Source organism: Psammomys obesus, unplaced genomic scaffold (genome assembly GCF_907164565.1).
Source record: "Psammomys obesus unplaced genomic scaffold, mPsaObe1.curated_primary_1811, whole genome shotgun sequence".
NCBI lineage: Eukaryota > Metazoa > Chordata > Mammalia > Rodentia > Muridae > Psammomys > Psammomys obesus.
Window position 1 is genome coordinate 19,318,601 of NW_026596046.1, and position 17,902 is coordinate 19,336,502.

Below are 17,902 nucleotides of genomic sequence, written 5' to 3' on the forward strand. Positions count from 1 at the left end.
TTTCTGTTTCGTGTGCTAAGGGAAATACTTTAAATATACTACACCCAATGTGTTGTTATTTTTCTCTGGCAACTGATATTTTTCCTACTCTACATTGCCAATTTTGTCATTCATTTTCTTTTTGTTTGCTGAGGCAGGGTCTCATGTAGTCTAGGCTGGCCTGGAACTTGCTGTGTAGCCAAGGTTGACCTTGAACTCCTGATCCTTCTGCCTCTGTCTCCCAAGTGTTGGGGTTATAATCATGAGCAAATTGTGTTTGGCATAATTTGGTTTTGGTGAAGATATTTTGTGTTGTTGTTTTGAGACAGGGTCTTGCTGTATTCCTCAGGGTAGCCTTGAACGTAGAATCCTCGTTCCTTAGCCTCCTAAGTGCTTGGATCATAGGCCTGTGCCACCATGTGCAGCTAAGGATTTTTTTTTTTTTAAATAAGAAACAAGTAGAAGTCTAGATATTTGTAGATCAAGTAAGAAAAAGTTATAAAATACTACCAGGTTCACAGAAGAAAAATAAAACCAGCCATTCTCTTCGTTTTGTATCTCTTCTGTGTCCATTTTTAACATTTCTTTTCTTGGGGATCAAAGAGAGAGGCCATTGTCCTGCATGTATATGCCTGAGGCAGATAAAAAGCTACGGAAAGTGGAGTGTTAAAACTTGTAGGCAGCAGTAGAAGGCCGCATGTGCAGGAAAGACAAGCACATCAGAGACAGAATGAAATTAATTACTAGAGTCAGTGTAGAACCAGTGCCGCTAAGCAGTAATGTTTAAAGGTTGCGTGCAGAAAATGAGCTCAGAGACGTTATCTGACTCTCACTTAAGAGCTCACAAGGAGCAAATGTCAGTTAGTTCATTTATTTGTAATTCATATTTGCTTCTGTAGGTATCTGTTTTGAGGCAAGGTCTCACTGTCTTATCACAGACTGTTCTCGAACTCACAGAGATCTGCCTGCCCCTGCCTCCTGAGTGCCAGAGTCAAAGGTGTGCGCCAGCTGCACCTGGCCTATAATTTATGTTTCTAATGCTGTGGTTGTTTTCTTTCCCCGTCTCTTGAACCTGAACTAACTTCAAACTTTCTTCCTCAATACTTTAGCGTGGTGATCATATAGTCCTGCACTGAAACCCCAGGGTCCCCTTTACCCACTCCTAAACCTTGTTCTCATTACATCCCAACTCTTCTTTTGGGTTTCTCTGGACCTATTATTTTGTCTTCTCTTGCTCTTATAGTATACCAGGTCACTGCCTTTTGCCTGGATTATTGAGTCCCTAGTCAGTCTCCCTACAGTTAGCTCTGACTTCCTTTTGTCTGTTCTTCACATGGAATAACATGTAACTCCCATTTGTGTTTCTGTCTTGCAATACTCCACTGAGTTCAAGGTGAAGTTCAGACCCCCAAATGTGCCCCCAGGACTCTCCTGAATCTAACGTTGCACTTCCTTTCTCCCTCCCATCATGCCTTGTTCTAGCCGACAGCCTACAGAGATGGACATTACAAAGTAAAAGAGAAAACTATAAAGGGAAAGGTGGGACTAGAGACAGTGGAATAAAGGAGGACTTCTTGTGACAGGTGCTAGAAAGCTGGAAGAAACAGCCTTGTTAACTGCTATGTCACTAACTAGAATGTAAAATCCAGAAACAGGCCCGAGTAAATGTAGAGACTGGGGCCTGATCAACATGGCAGTCCAAATGAACACAAAAAAGGTGAGCTTTTCAGTGAGTATGATTATGACAGCTCTTTAATTATCTGGAAAAGAAATTAGTGTACCACAGTTTCACTCCCTATCCCAAATAACCACCAATGAAAAAAGCTCAAATGTGGAGCCATGTTAAATGCTAAAAAATATAAGCAAAATATTTGATTGGATGATGAAGTAGTTTTAAAGTCAGCATGGCATTAAAAACTGAATTTCACAAAGGAAGAGAAACCAAACAAGTTACAGAAAAACATTAAGCCTTTGTAAACTTAAAAAGAAATAAACCCTGAAATGTTAAATTATAGGAAACTGAGCTAGCACAGTGGTGCGTGCCTATAATTCCAGCACTCAGGGAGGCAGAGGCAGGTGGATCACTGTGAATTTGAGGCCTAAGATTCTAAGACAGCCAATGCTACACAGAGAAACCCTATCTCTAAAAATGAAACAAAAACAAACAAATGATAGGAAACTGAATGGAAAAAATTATTTGTTGCATATCCAGTGGGCATTAGGCTAATACCATAAATAAGGGGCTTTGATGAATCAAATAATAAAATACTCCAGTAAAAAAAAAAAAATCTTTGAAAGATATGCACAAACAATTTACAAGTCAGAAAACACAAAAAGAAGTTCAGCTGAAACTAGTAATCAAAGAAAAATGAGCAGGTATATAACGTTTTCTACCTGGCAGTTCTGCTCTGGCTGAAGAAGAACGAGGACTCCCAGGGGGGCTTCCTCAGGTCTGTGCCCTCCGAGCTGCCTGTGGCAGAGGTGGAGCTTCTCTTTGTGCTTTGTTGTTTGATTCCGAGGCAGGATCTCGCTACAAGGCTATGACTGGCCTGGAACTCACCATGTAGACCAGGATGGTCTGGTAGAGCGCAGCCTGCTTCTGTCTCCCAAGTACTTTGTATCAACTTAGTCATCTCACCAGCTGTGTTTTTGTTTTTGTTTTTAGGGTTTTAGTTTTAATTATGTGTATGGGGTGTGTGTACGTGAACACAGGTGCCTGCGGGAACCAGAGGCATCGGATTCCCTGGAGCTGGAGTAACGGGCAGTTAGGAGCTGCCTGACCTGGTGTTGAGAACTGAACTGTGTACTGACAGAGCAGCACATGTCTGTAAACCTTAAGCCATCTTTCTGGCCTCGATTTTTAAAAAAGACTAATTGTAGTATTTTTAATTAGATGTGTGTGTGTGTGTGTGTGTGTATTGTGGGGGCTTCGTGCATGTGAGTCTTTAGAGCTCAGGGGAAGGTGTTAGATCCCGTGGAGCTGCAGTTACAGGCCGCTGGAACCTGTCTGGTGTGGCACTGCGAACCAGACTCAGGTCCCCTGGAAGACCAGTAGGTGCTCTTAACCACTGGGGCGACTCTCCAGCGCCTTCTATTTTTTTTTGTAATTAAAAACTGATTTATGTATTTTGTTGGTTTGTGTACCTGGGTGTTGGCACATACCGTGTAATGTAGAGGTCAGAGGACACCTTGGGAGTCTTTTCTTTCTTTCCTAACCATGTGGGTCCTGGAGATCATATTCAGGTGGTCAGGGTTAGCACAAGGCCCTTCACCCTTGCAGCCATCTCACAGGCCTTCTTTTGTTTTAAATAACAACTTTCTTGAGCAAGATTAGAATGTAATAGCACTATAGCTTTTAAAAGTTATAGTTACTATTGTTGCAACGCTATTGTGCGTAAGCAGGCAGTTACTTGTGTTTTTAGTCTTGTGAGCTAAGGGGGCCTTCTGGTCATGCTTTTGGGAGGCTCCTTATCTAAGACAAAAGCCTAGAAGCAGCCCGTATGACTCATCAGGGGTGTTTGTTGAATATATTTTGATGGAACCTTATAATAAAATATTTATGATTATTAGATGTGGTGATGGAGAACCGTAATTATTGATATATGTTCAGTGAGAAACGGAGATGATAATACTGTAAGAACGATTACATTTTAAATAAATATACATGTTGACATATGTTTGTAAAAGAAACGTCCAAGAGCCCCTGATATATGTTGACATGTCTAAGCATTGGCGGTTGAGATTTTCTTACCTCATTTATTAAACAACCTTACTGAGATATACTTCACATACTCTTTACATATTTAAGCTACATACTTAGTGGTTTTCTTACATTCCCGGAGTTGTGCACTCATCACCACAATTCTAGAACATTTTTATTAACTCTAAGCCCACACCCGTATTTGACTTTCTACATCTGGAATGGCCTGTATTAGACATTTCATATGAATGAAATCATAGTGTGTGATCTTTTGTCACTGACTTCTTGCATTTAAATAGAGTGTTTTTTAAGGCACATCTATAGCATAGCATGTATAGCCAGACTTCACTGACTTTTACATCTATACAATATTCCATCATATTTATATATCACATATTACTTGTTCATTCTTTACTGGTGGACATTTGAGCTGTTTGTATTTGCCAAGTATTATGGCCAAATTTTTGTGTTAACAGTTATTTTTATTAAGTACACAGTAAAGAGTAGGTATAGCTAAGTGATTTTCTGTTTAACTATTTGAAGAATTTCTAGACTGTTTTCCAAAATGGGGGCAGCACCAATTTTACATTCATATGAACAATGTATGATGGTATCACTAGTATTTGTTACCTGTTTTATCTTATAGTGGAGCGATAAGCTATCTTTTATTTTCCAACTTTTGTCAATAAACATTTATTAACCTGTATAATTAAGAAAGCATTTCAAACATGACAGGTATGGGAATGTGCTCGAGGAATAAGACTTAACTAAGGAAGCAGGCAACAAAGCTGGCCATCCAGGCACCCCCAGTACTGTGACCATTTTAAAATAATACTTTGAAACGGCTGGCTACCTCCCCTCTGGCAGGCTCTGTGCAGCAATCTTGACTCTCTTCTCTCATTTAGACCCCATGAAGGTGCTTTAGTGTTGAAAAAGGGCACTTTTCAACACTAGAGGCTCAGGGACCACAGCTACACTGGCATGTAGCTCTCCTGGTGTGCACAGCAAGTATTGGGGTTGTAGAAGGTCTTCTTTATGTTCTTAAATATCTCCCCTACCTCCTTCTGAATGAGCACATGTTAACCTCTATAAGCCAGGCACTAGACACATAAGTAAGCTACTCTATATAATACCCCACGAGTGTGTTAGATTTAGTAACTATGATTAATGTAAATACATTTATCAGTCCTTTTGTTTCTATTCATAAAGGGCTTGTAACTCAGTATTCACTGCATTAGAGAAAAGTCAAGAAGCAATTGAAATTACAAGTGAAGACCACATTATACAGGTTTGTTATTTTGGAAATTTATGCTTATGGATTTATTTTGTTCTCACTTTGAGGATTGTAGCCTTACAAATCGATTTTTTTTTCCTTTTGAAGTCCTAAGAGCCCTTTTTTTCCCCCCTGAGATGATTGTAACAGCAAAATCAATAAAATGTGTAATATAAAATAAACTAGATAAGAAAATGATTACTTATGGCATAGAAATGTAGAAATGCCAGCTCTTTTCTTATTATTTCTCCTAGGGTGGCTGGGTGTTTGCTTAGCCAGGAGCGACTTTGCCCTCAGGCTAGCCATACATGCAAGCTTCTTCACTGTGCTCACATCTTTCCTCATTGTTTTTGGAGGCAATTTAAACTTGTATAAATTTACTAAAAACAGTTAAAATTTCAGAAAATAACAGACTAGACTACTCTTGTTAGCAAAGCTGGTTTCTGTAAGAGATAAATAGATACCTATAAAGATAACATGGCTTTTACTAAAAGATGCAGCATTTCTTTAATCTGGGAGTGAACTCCATTTTGGTTTTAGTTTATTGAATATTAACTTATGGCTCCTTTTGTTACTGGTGCTGGCATCTGGGAGTTGGTGCTAAGAGACAACTGAGGCCAAGAGTTGAGGGTGTAGGCATCTGTCTGCCATGTTCATCCTGCATCTTTGGGCAAGTTACTTCATCTGGCTGAGTCTGCTTTCTCTTAGCACAGATGGAAGAGATGCTTTCTCTTAGTACAGAGGAGCAGCAGCCACCTACCTTTCATAAAGTTTTGAGGATCACCCGAGTTCATGTATGTAAAGTGCTTACTTTAGTGTCTAGTAAGGAGAACAGATCTTGATAATGACTGTCAGTTTCTGTTTTATCATTTCTTTTTCATTGTCATCACCAACACAGGCTCAGCATTCTTATATATTTTTCCTTGTCATTAAACATTTCATTCATAAACACTTTCTAGTTTCTAGCCTGAGTTGCACACAGTATTCATTTGAGTCTTACCAGAGAGGCATGTCTTCATTTTCCCCATCCAGACGAGCACAGGTGAAGTGACTTGCCAGGTTCCAGAGGGCAGAGCCTCGCTGTTTTACAGCCCAGCCTGGCACTGTTTCACTATGGCAGCGTCTGGGCAGCTCTGGTATAGCAGCCTGGGTTTGTCCTGAGAACATGCCTTCCTTTCATAGAAGCTGGATTGAACCTGTGGCCTTCCTGGAGTCTCAGAAGGACACAGCAGAAAGCTGTGTGTCATCTGAGCAGAAGCTTCTCCAGGACGCAAAGTGCTCGTGGCTTTAGAACCTTCATGATGAAACTCCAGGCTGCTGAGTTTTCAAGGGTGGTGCTTAGAGAGAAGACCTTTCTTTTTCTCGAGACATCTTAAATCCACTTATTCTTTTCTCTTTTGTCTCTTTTCAGTATGCAAACCCTGCATTTGAAACAACGATGGGTTATCAGTCAGGTGAATTGATAGGAAAGGAGTTAGCACAAGTGCCCATAAACGAAAAGAAAGGTGACTTGCTCGATGCCATTAATTCGTGCATCACAATAGGCAAGGTAAGTAGGACGTTAGTACCTTTATTGCTTCCAGGTAAGGCGGGAAGGCTTCGTGTTCATTGAGTACCCTGTGTGGCACGTGGTCTTAGTTGTATCAGCCTTTCCCAGAACACCCTGTTACTTTCACTTTACAGATGCAGAGACTGAAGCCAACGATGCGATACGATTAGCCAGCCAGTAAACATGGTCCCTGGGATTGACCTTAAAATCAGTTTTCTTCTGAGTGGTGGGTGAATAAGTTGGTCTCTCCCTCTGTGTCTCTTGCTGTCTCTGTCTTTCTCTGTATCTCTGTCTCTATCTCTTTCTGTTTTAAACAGGGTTTCTCTGGCTGTCCTGGAAAAGTGGTGTTCCTGATAACTGATCTTTTAAGTGGCACATGGTCTAGGTGAGGGTTGCCAGTGAGGCAGTACACCCTCAGAGCATGTCTAAGCCTCAGTCATTTGTTGAGCAATTTTCAAATGTCAGCTGTGTGCCAGGCACCTTGCTAATTCTGCCATAGGATGGCAGATGGTCAGAACAAGGACACCTGCCTCAGGAACTCATTTTTCCAGAGTTGGGAAGAGAAGGGATCATTTCGGACAGTGTGAGAAGCTCTGATCACAGTGCTAAAGGAGTCTGCAGGTGCACTTAGCCAGACCTCCTTCTGTGATCTGTCAGTGCCTCCCTGGTGCCAGGCTTGTGGCTGTGATGAGAAGAAAGAGTCCAGTCAGTTACTTTTCATCATTTTATTGAACTTTTCCTTGTTTTTCAAAATTGAGAACCTGTTACTAGGAGTATTTGGAACATTTTTTTAAAATTTGGTAAGTGGTTGTGCTATCAACTGCTGCGGCCACAGTAGGGAAGCTTCTTCCCCAGTGCCGGTAGGCAGGGGCCACACACAGGTTCAGTTGCCCTTGGGCTGGGCCCTTTGAAGACACAGTGAAGAGCTCTGTTTCCCTTTACTTTCCCTGTGGCTGCAAGAACAAGAGATTACCTTGAATTAAGAACACAGAAGCTGGGCGTGGTGGCACTCGCCATTAATCTTAGCACTCAGGCGGTAGAAGCCCGTAGATCTCTGTGAGTTTGAGGCCATCGTGGCCTACATAGTGAATTTCAGGACAGCCAGGGCTACATCGTGAGACTCTGTCTCAAAACACAAGAACACAGAAAGAGCAGGCTGAGTGCAAGGGCCCAGCAGTACTATCAGGGTTAGCTAGGCACTGCTTGAATCCTGCTTGCCTTCAAGTTTTAAGTTCAGAGTGGTCTTTGTCTTACTAGAAGGAGTGGAGGCTCTTCTGAGGAGAGGAACAAAGGCAGATAAACTGACCTCAGTTAGATGACTTGTTCTCTTCAGGGCTTTCCGCTGGCCATTCAGTTCTGTCATTTTGGTCCTTTGGTGATACTTGGAGCCAGTGGTTTTGTTGTTGTTGGCTTTGTTTTATTTTGTTTTGAGACAAGTTCTCTACATAGACCAGGCTGCTTGAACTCTCAGAGATCCACCAGCTTTTGCTTCTCTAGTACCAGGGGTAAAGATGTTTACTAGCATGCCTGGCTTTCTTTTTTTTTTTTTTTTAGCTAGTGGTTTTGTAGTTGAGTATCAAGTAGCTGAGACCCTGCCAGGCACGCTGGATCCCTCCTCCTAAGGAGAGCAAATGGTGATGGGGCATGTGGTCAGTGTGTCAGGTTTGTGTACACAGTATCTGCTGAGCTAACACTGTCTGGGGACAGTGCCGAAAGCCTCAAGTCTGAGTAGCCAGAGAGTTGAAATGATTCTGAGCAAAACCCAGAGAGACTTGCATGTCATTGGCCTATTTGCTACTCTATTTCTGAAAGGAATCTGGCTGTTTAGTGTTTTTCAGAGGGGTTAGTTAGTTAGTTTGTTTTCTATTTTTGCTTTTGAGACAGGGTTTCTCTAGGTAGCAGAGCCCTAGCTATCCTCTGGAACTTGCTCTGTAGATCAGGCTGGCCTTGAACTCACAGAGATCCACCTCCCTCTTCCTCCTGAGTCCTGGGATTAAAGGCGTGAGCCACAGCCACCTGGCCTTAGTTGCTTTTGTTTTGTTTTGGGATGTTGTTGTTGTTATATTTCAGAGTTTGGGGGAGTGTGAAAAGGTGATTCTACATACTCAGTGACCTGCTGGTGTGCTGAGGTGAGAGGATAGACATCTGTCCAGTTCAGTCTCTGAAGAGGACAGTCTAGTGGAAGGGTCAGTGGCCTTGTGGAGCCATCATGTTGTGATTAGCAAGGAGAGCTCAACTGTCCACTGGAGACAAACATGGCAGAAGAGAGGAAACTCAGCAAATGGTCAGATGGCAGAGCTAGGCACCAGGATGTCACGTTCTAGGTGGTGAAATCCGTTTGGAACTGCTGGGTGAGAGGTGAAATCCCCGTGCTGTTGAAGCAGAGTATGGCAGCCACTCATCCCTCCACAAACCTTTCCACCTGTGTCTCCCTTTGGGGTGGGTAGATTTGCTAACCTGATTCTTCAGGTTCACATCTGTGCTTTCCTGTATCCTTTTCCTTCTTCTCCATAATGCTGCTGTCAGGGGACTTAAAATTTTCTGTCTTCTAGGTAGCTAAGCCTTACATGGCCTTTCCCTGTCTAGACATTTTGACTTTTTTCCTTTTGTTGCCCTACCCGTGACTGACAGACTTCTCAGTGCAGGATACATGCTGGTTGTTCAGATGCCTGTCAATGCTGATGTGGGGCCTCAGAACCCTTTGACCTGCTTTATTTCCTGTGATCCTTCCTCCTTCCTCACTGACAAGCTCTGCTTCCCTGCTGTACTTTCTTCTGTTTCCTCCACAAATTACCTGGACTCTGACCTTTGCTCCCTTGCCCTGGTCCCTCAATATCCTGCTGTCACTTGAAATTAAATTGTCAGAGAATGATTTTCCTCTCACTCTTCATGAATAAAAAAATCCAGTATCTCTTTTAGTCAGTCTCTCTGTTCATAAGCTGTCCTTACAAGTTACCTTGTCTAGATTCCTAGAATAACTGGTCCCTGCTGCCTTTTGCCTCCTTCAAGTCCATCACTCATCTCACTGGTTGCTGACTTCCTTGTTTTGAGTGTATATTGTGTGCCCCTGACCTGCTCCAGGACTTATTCACACCCCACAGTTATGCTGGGCAAATCCCATGAGCTCTCCTCATCCCAAGATTATATGTTGATCCCCTAGTATAGTGTTCAGATTGCTTAGCCTGGTGACCAAGATTCCAGAGTTGACCTCAGTCACTCTGTAAACAAAAGCCTCATGTGTTCTTTGATTGTTTACCATGGGTAAGCACTGTGCCAGCCTTGGGGACAGGACAGCTGGATGACAATGACTTAATTTTATGACAGTGTTTTTGCCAAAGAGAACTACATCAATAGCCATAGAAGCCCAGCCTGGTATGTAGCTTGTGCCAGACAGCAGCAGGGAAGCACGAGTCTTACTGTGTGCAGTGGGGGGGCTCATGTGGGCACAGGACTGTGCAAAAGCAGCTGTACCCCAAATTGGCTTGCTCCTGGACTCGCCTGTGGCAGACTTGCCAGCTATAAATCTCTATGACTGCAATCTAAGGTAGTAATCTTACTCTCAGAAGGTCAAGGTCACAGTGATACAGAACTAAATGTTTTGTATATTTATGATTAGTAAATATGGTTCATGCTAACTACAGTAGATGTTTGCTGTGACTAGAAAATGTAGCTTTAACATTGTTCCCCCAGCCAGGTTATTGCTTCTTTGGGGGAACTGTGGTGCTGGCATGGCCTGTTAGACCTGTCAGTTGTCTGCGTTTATTCAGAAAGAGCTAGAGAAGGAAATTCTGAATATATTTTTCAACATGCTGGTGGTTTGATCCTATTGACCTGCTGTTTCTTTTTCTTTACTTCTTTTCCTATTTTCTTTTATAATGCAACAGTTCTATTGAGATGTAATTCCCACACCATACAATCCACCAATTTAAAGTTTACAGTTCATAGCTCTTGGGAGGCAGAGGCAAGAGGTCACTGCAAGTTTGAAACCAGTCTAGCCTGTGTGGTAATTCCAGGCAGCCAGAGCTGCATAGTGAGAGCCTACCTCAGACACGCTGACAAAACCACACGACTCAGGGATTTTAAGTATATTCGTGTAATGTAGTTGTCCCGCATCTAGACAGTTTCCCACATTACCCCTGATAGCCCTCTCAGAGCTGTCTGTTTCCAGGGTGACCCCATGAGCCGTGGGGATGAGGACTGCCTACTCCTTCCTTGCTGGTCTTGGGCACAGCCCATCTCTGGGCTGGCTGCACTCAGAACTTAGTTGTTTGTGGCCTGTTTTTTCTTCTGTTTGGTACTAGTTGCATACAGAGTTAGCTGTTTTTGACATGGTCTTGAAAAAAAAAAAAAAAGAGCGTTTTCAGAATTAGGGCATCCCTAATCATTGTCAGTATCTACTGAGTGTCTTACAGCTCTGGGTTCTGAGAGTTCCAAAGGACCAAGAACATTATTGTTGCCTCCAGGTCCATTTTCAGCAGGAGGTTTTTAGGGATTTTCATAGCTTTGCAGCTAAGTGACTTGTCAGATGAATTCAGAATATTGGCTGGTAATAATGACAAATCCCTAGCTGCCCTCGTCACCCCAAGGGAAGATGTGCCCTATTTCCTCCTCAGCCATGCTTTTCTATTGAAAGGATCCCTGGTTCTGGTCATGTGGGCTCTTAAAATCACAACCTCATGCTTTTCATCTTCACCTTCTTGTTCTGCTGCTACCTGAGCCCTAGCCTAGCTGCTGCATCATCCCACCCTGCAGAGGGACTAAAACCTCTGATTCCTGAAGGGCTACAGACACTCAGAGTATGAAGCTAGTAGCAGCCTACCACAATAATGGCCACAAACTGCTCTTCTGTGTCCTGAGAAGAGCCTGTGCCCTGTGCCCTTCTGTGGCCTGAGGTTTCTCCTACACTGAGTGTCGAGGCAAAGTGCTTATTCTCTCCCTTGTGCATCTGTTGGGAGCTGAGAGAGGCGGCCTCAGTGCCCTGAAGTGAGGGACCTCTCTCTTGCCAGCAGATGACCATGGAGCACATGACCACTTACACTGAGGCAGCTTAACTTTTATCAAGTGGACTTGAGGGGGTGATGAAGAATATCAGGTTACTGGAATTGAGATCATGTTTTATCCTGAGTTCTTTCATGGTGACTAATGAATCAAAACAAAAATGGAAAAAGTTCCTGAGTTTATGTTTTAAACCCAAAGTGTAATAATGTGTGCATTCTATTTATAGGAGTGGCAAGGAGTTTACTATACTCAAAAGAAAAATGGAGAAAATATACAACAAAATGTGAAGATAATACCTGTCATTGGGCAGGGAGGGTAAGTGGGGAAATGTGCTTCGATCCACAGTCAGTGTTTTGAATTTGCTTTGAATACTTAAGTAAACTAAAAACTGCTCACAGACGTGTAAAAACCTCAAGGGGTCTCACAGGATGGCCTTCCAGGATGGGGTTCCTCGAGGACGGACAGTCTTCTTTATGCTGTATAGATTTGCAAGAGACTTCAATGTTTATATTCAAATCATGTGTGCCTCTGTGTTTGTAAGCTTTTTATCTCATTGGAAGTAGTTTTTTCTGCAAAGGCCTGTCACATTAGAGAAAAATAGTTTGGATGTTAACAGATGTTTTAGAGGCTGGAGAGCAGGTTCATTGAGAAACGTGTTTGCTATGCAAGCGTGAGAACCTAAGTTCAGATCTTCAGCACCTCCATAAAAACCAGTGTGACGGCATGGCTATAACCCTATTATTGATGGGTAGAGATCTGTGAAATGGCGAGATCCAGATTCAGTGAGAGACCCTGTCTTGATGATGGTGATGATGGTGATGATGATTGATGATGATGATTATGATGATGATTGATGATGTGGAGAAGCAATTGAGGAAGACATCCCAATGTCAACCTCTGCCTCCACACATGGCCACATGGACAAGCATGTATGTGTTCACATACACATACTATAAAGCTTAAGTATGTATCAAGAGTCTAAAATTTTTAGATGCCTTTCCTCAGACTTATTCGAAATAATGTTTCCAGAGAAAATTCTAAGTATGAATTATAGCACACCCAACAGTAAAATATCATTTAGTAAATGATCATCATGAAAAATTATACTGTAAGGAAAGACCTTACTATACTTTAAATGCAAAATATAAAGTCAGACCTAGTGTATGATACATTCACAAAAGGGAAGGAGGCAGGAGGAGGAAGTGTGGGCCCATGGTGTCAGAAACTGCCTCTGTTCTCCAAACACTTCCCTCTCTAGCCAGGTTCCTGGGTAGTGGGAGATGTCGTTTCATTTCCATTTTATTCTAAATGCTACTCTGTTTTGTCATCACAGTGATGTCTCTGCTTTATATAGGAGGAAACTGATTTCTGGCCTCAGCGCTGGCTGCCATGTATGATGGTGCCTGGCGCAGCCCTCAGTGCCAACTGCACAGCTCGAGTGCTTTGTCAGCAGACTTTGCTGCCAGTTGGTGATTGCCTCAGGGAGGCAGATCTGTGTGGACTCTCTGTTCTTAGTCTTTGCTCTTTTATGTCCTTTCCACTTTTTTGTGATAAATATATAGGGGTTTGATTATTGGGGCGGGGTAAAAGAAACTGAAGGAACAGTAAATCAATTGGCAAGCTAGCAGCGTCTGTGTTCAGGCCTCGTTGCTTGGCTTTAGATGTTGACTAGCCAAGGCTAGCAGAAACCTTGGCCTGTGTGGCTTCTGTGGCCTGTGGCTCTCTCCAAGAGTGACTATAAGAGACTATTGTAACTCAAGAGTATCTGTGTCAATGCTGGTCAAAAGGACACATTAGGACACTAAAGGCTAACATGCAGCACACTGTTAAAATCGTGTATTTCATGTTGTCTACTGTCAGAACTAGGGACATGACTGCTGAAGTCACTTCTTCCCAAAGATATAAGAGAGTTGTAAAGTTTTGTCTATTTATTGATAGCCTTGGCGCATATATATATATATATATGAAGAAAAATACTCTCAAAACATTTCATATGTTGCTAAAGGAAAGTATTTTTATAATGAAAAATTAACTATAACTAGAGTCAGGAGAAAAAAAATAACACATTGTTTTCTACTTTCAGAAAAATCAGACACTATGTGTCCATTATCAGAGTGTGCAATGGCAACAATAAGGTGGGTAAGGAGAGCCCCAGGACCTGATCATTCCAAGCAAGAGTTCTAGGTGATTAAAACTAATGGCTTGTAAAATTTATTTTTAGGTTGAGACCATAACTGAGTGTATTCAGACTGACAGTCAAACAGGTACGAGGCCCTATGTTCATTCTCAAGGTTGAGTGTTTGGGGGAGCTCACAGATCCTTTCTTTGACTGGCCGGCTGTGTGCGGTGGTGGGCCCTGTTCTCCTAGCACCAGCACTACCCCGGCACAGTTTGGGTTGAAGGACTTGAGTGCTGTGGGCATCTCAAGTGCCTGGGGTGGATGCTAGCCTGTTTGGAGAGAAGTGGTAGGTTCAGTGCATGGCTTGTGTGCAGACACAGTGAATGGAGTATGATTTTACAACCTGAGCTGAGCTCTCAGAAGGGTGGGGTGGCAAACTGAAGTACATTAGCGGAAGCACCTTCATCTGTCGGAGCAGTTGTCGCTACCTCCCTGTAGGTGTCTGGGCCACCAGACTTGCCTTATCACGTGTCTTCCAGTCATGGCTCGTACACCATTTGTTGTAGTCCAGAGGCCTTTCTCTGCCTCAGAGTGCTTGTTTCCTTCAAGTCTTGGCTCTGCCAAGCTGCTTCCTGCATTTGCCTTCACAGAGAAAGGGCTAGAAAGTGCAGGCTCTCCGTCGGGTGCTGTGGAAGAGGGAAAGAGCATAGCGTGTGCTCCAGAAAGAGGAATAGTGAATATAGAGTGACACACAGCCAGGGTAAGGACTTCGAATTAATCATGGTCCTTAAAGGCCAGGTAGGAAATCGGGCTTTTTATCCATAGGAATGGGAGTCTCTGAACTTTCGGAGCAAGGAGGTAGCGTGGAGAGACTTGAGCTCTGAGAAGTTCTTCTATCATGTCCACAGCTGTTCATGTGGAAAGGAAGGACGTGCTGCTCACATTGTGACTGGGAGGAGAGGAAGTGGTGGCCAGGAAATGAGGTGACAGTAAGAAAGGATAACAAATGTGATGATACAGGATTAGAAAGAAAAATGAGGAAAAAGTCCAAAAGAGTGTATCGGAGCCTGGAGATTAGGGTGTGGTCAGGAGTGGGTCTATAAATGTGGACCACTTTACCTGTGTGGTCCTGTTTATTAATAGTGCATATTGACCGTCTGTTGGTCACTGTTTCTAGGCTCTTCAAAGAGGTAAGCATTAGGAGATACAGATGTTTCTGACCAGAAAGGCATCAGCAAGTGATGAAGATGTAGACCTGCTGAGATGGAGCCCAGAATGTGAAGGGAAGTAGGACCATCAAGGTTACTGTGGGAGAGAATGACAGTGACAGTGTGGGGGTAAAGTCCTGTGACGGCCGGGCAGAAGAGGAGGGAGGAGGACAGCTGAGAGCAGGGAAAGTGCAGAGTGGCAGGGCTGGGTGGCACAGAGGGTGCATGAAGCACCCGAGCAGCAGTGCAGAGACTGGCTTACATTTAAGAGCTACTGAGAGCTGTCAGTGCTCAGGCTGGGAGAAGAGTGGGCAGAAGCCAAGCCTCGGGGAACTGTGGAGTCAAAACACAAGCGGCATACAGGGCTTCTATGGCAGGAGTTTGTGCTACAAGCTCACAGATCACATTGCTTGATTTTGTTGTTAGTGGCATCTTGTTGGATTTAGTTCTTCAGAAGAGCAGGTAGACATGACTTATTAACACTCCTTTTTTGCAAATGGGAAAAAAACAAACAAACAACAACAACAACCAAGAGCCAAGAGAGGTAAATGACAGCTGGGAGCTAGGCAGCTAGGAAATAACAGAGCTAAGCTTAGGAGGCCATCAGTGATGGTCAGGGGAAGTACAGGCAAGGTTTGTGCTTGTTGTACTTGGTAAATGCTCTCTTAGGAGCTGCTGCCACCCCAGATGAGCCACCACCTAGTCTGTCTTCATTCCTGGGGAGCAGAACAACTCTGTACCTAAAGGTCTGGGGGCTGTTTTGCCTCAATGGGGCAAGAGTGGGCATTAGGCCACAGACAACAGAGGTCAGTCCTCAAGCAGAAGTGGGGCTTATTGGAAGGAAATAGGCCACCTTACAGATTGGGTAAGAGAATTCAAGAAAGCAGTCAGGAACCAAAGGATACTGGGCAGCTGTCCGCCTCCACGTTAGGCATGCCACGGGAGCAGCATAGTTGGGCACCACTGGCTCTGGCGAGATCCAGGCTCAGGGCCTTGGTCCTGTGCAGACTCTGGAAAGGTGCTCATTTGTCTAGGCCAAGGTCATCCACTACTCATGTGTAGAGTGAGACCTTCTGTAAAGGGACCTGGTGCTCCCCAGGCAAGAGAAGGGATATTGAGAGTTCGGGTATTTAGAAAACTAATAAAGGCCCACACATTACATTTTTCTTACCCTATGTGTAATTTCCAGATGGTGCTATACCTAGCTAAAGACACAGAATGGTTGTAGGGACGCAGTATAAATCTGTTGTGGCTTGCCGTCACATGACAAGCTATGGTTCAGGTAGAAGAGGTGGGCCTAAGGCCTCAGATACTTCACAGTCTTACGCAATGCCCGGCTGGGACCATTGCTTATAGATGTCACAGCACAGTCCTCTGAAGAGATACAGAGGTTCTTGTATGTCTGAAAAGAGAGAGCCCTCTCAGGAAGAAGGCAGGCACTATTGTCTAAGATTGGAGGTAGCCAGGGAGCTTGGGGCTGGCAGGCTGGCACTTCTCACAGGCATGTGTATTAGCAGCCTGACAAGGTCACAGAGCAGTAACCTACCTGGCTTCAGCTTTCTCATATCCAGACTGGAATTCCTGCTCCCAGGCCAAAGGGTTCATGCAGTCAGGGTTCTGACTGTATTTCATTGCTCAACACTGCTTCTCCAGAATTCCCTCGGTTGTCCTATCAGGCTGCAAAAATGCCGATGTCTCTGAAAGGATGAGTATTAAGGATCCTGTTTTCTAGAACAGAAAACCAAGAGCAGTGTTGCAGCTGGTGCTAAGCTCAAGCCCTGGTCGTGGGGGCCTGTTTGGAGTTGTTTCCGTGTGCAGGCATGATACTGCATCAGAGTGCTGTGTGTATGCGGTGAGCGCCCGCTGCTGTGCGGGCCCCGAGGCATGGTGCTTCTTCAGGGCCTGCAGTCTTTCAGGAATGACCACCCTCATGCTTCCTCGTTGGTCTCGTGGCTGTGCCCTAAGGGCTGCACCTGGGAGCTGGGATGGGTCGAGGCATGTATGGCCCACCTCTGCCTGCTGGTTAGAAATTGTCCCACAGTCACACATAAAGAGCTACAGGGAGGGACACAGTGGGGATAGCATTCCTAGCAGGGTTTTTGGGAGCAAAGTATCTAGGATTTCCATAGAGATAAAGTTTCAGTGGAGGCTCAGTCTCCTTGCTCTCTCTCCTTCCTCTTTGGCACAACCCCATCCTGATCTCATGCTGCTTTCGGCTGTGTTCTGTTCTAGATCTCCCTTCACTTAAATTACTGTAATTCTGCTCACTTGCCTTGCTCCCACTGGACCACCCCTTTTGGGGACATAACTGTATCATATTTGTTGTCACATTCCTAATACTGCAAGGGACTATCTGAAAGAACTAACTTATAAAGAGAAAAGGTTCCTTTTTTTTGGCTCACCATTACGAACATTGTGGCTCAACATCATTCACTTTGGGCTACGATGAGACAACACATTGTGGGATTGTATGGTAAAGTGAGACCACTGCTTCTTGGACAAGGGGCAAAAATGAAGGGGCCTGAGAACATACCCCAGATGACCAGCCGCCTCTCCTGAAGGCACCCTGCACACTTTGACCCTGTGCCCTATGCCCTGCTCTCTGGGGAATGAATGAGGGAGTGCGACGTTCACAGACCCCAAAGCACCATTCTTGTTGGCAGGGGCAATCTTTTAGCACACGGGCCTTTGAAGGGTAGTCAAGATCTAAATTACAACTCCAGTCTTAGCTGTTATAGGGCAAGTGCTCAGTAAATATTTGCTGAGTAGATGAGAGGGAACAGAAACAATTCACAGCCCAGCTCACTGGACAGTTGTGTAACAGAGCCATCATGAAGCCTAGAGAAAGGAAGACTCTTACCACTCACTCACTGCATATGGTTGAGAGGAGGCGTCATTTGGAGGAGGGAGCATCTGGGGCCAGTATAATGTCAACTCACAGAAGTGTAAGCAGGGTAGTTGGGCTGACAAGCCAGACCAGAGAGAAAGGAAAGGCAGGCTGTTGCTGGCAGACTGCACCCACCTCTGAAGGGCAGGGCTCACTGTTCTGCTGGACTTTGAAAAGGGAGTTAGCGTC

At 44.1% G+C, this 17,902-nt stretch overlaps 1 protein-coding gene across 1 annotated transcript in view; it reads left to right on the top strand.

The window, feature by feature from the left end:
• Positions 1 to 17,902, top strand: part of Pde8a (phosphodiesterase 8A) — a 113,451-nt gene that overhangs the window by 74,539 nt on the left and 21,010 nt on the right. The window contains exons 7-11 of the mRNA XM_055623147.1: positions 4,889 to 4,967; positions 6,364 to 6,501; positions 11,726 to 11,814; positions 13,583 to 13,634; positions 13,721 to 13,763. Of these exons, the coding sequence (XP_055479122.1) occupies positions 4,889 to 4,967; positions 6,364 to 6,501; positions 11,726 to 11,814; positions 13,583 to 13,634; positions 13,721 to 13,763 (401 nt within the window). The remainder of the gene's footprint in view (positions 1 to 4,888; positions 4,968 to 6,363; positions 6,502 to 11,725; positions 11,815 to 13,582; positions 13,635 to 13,720; positions 13,764 to 17,902) is intronic.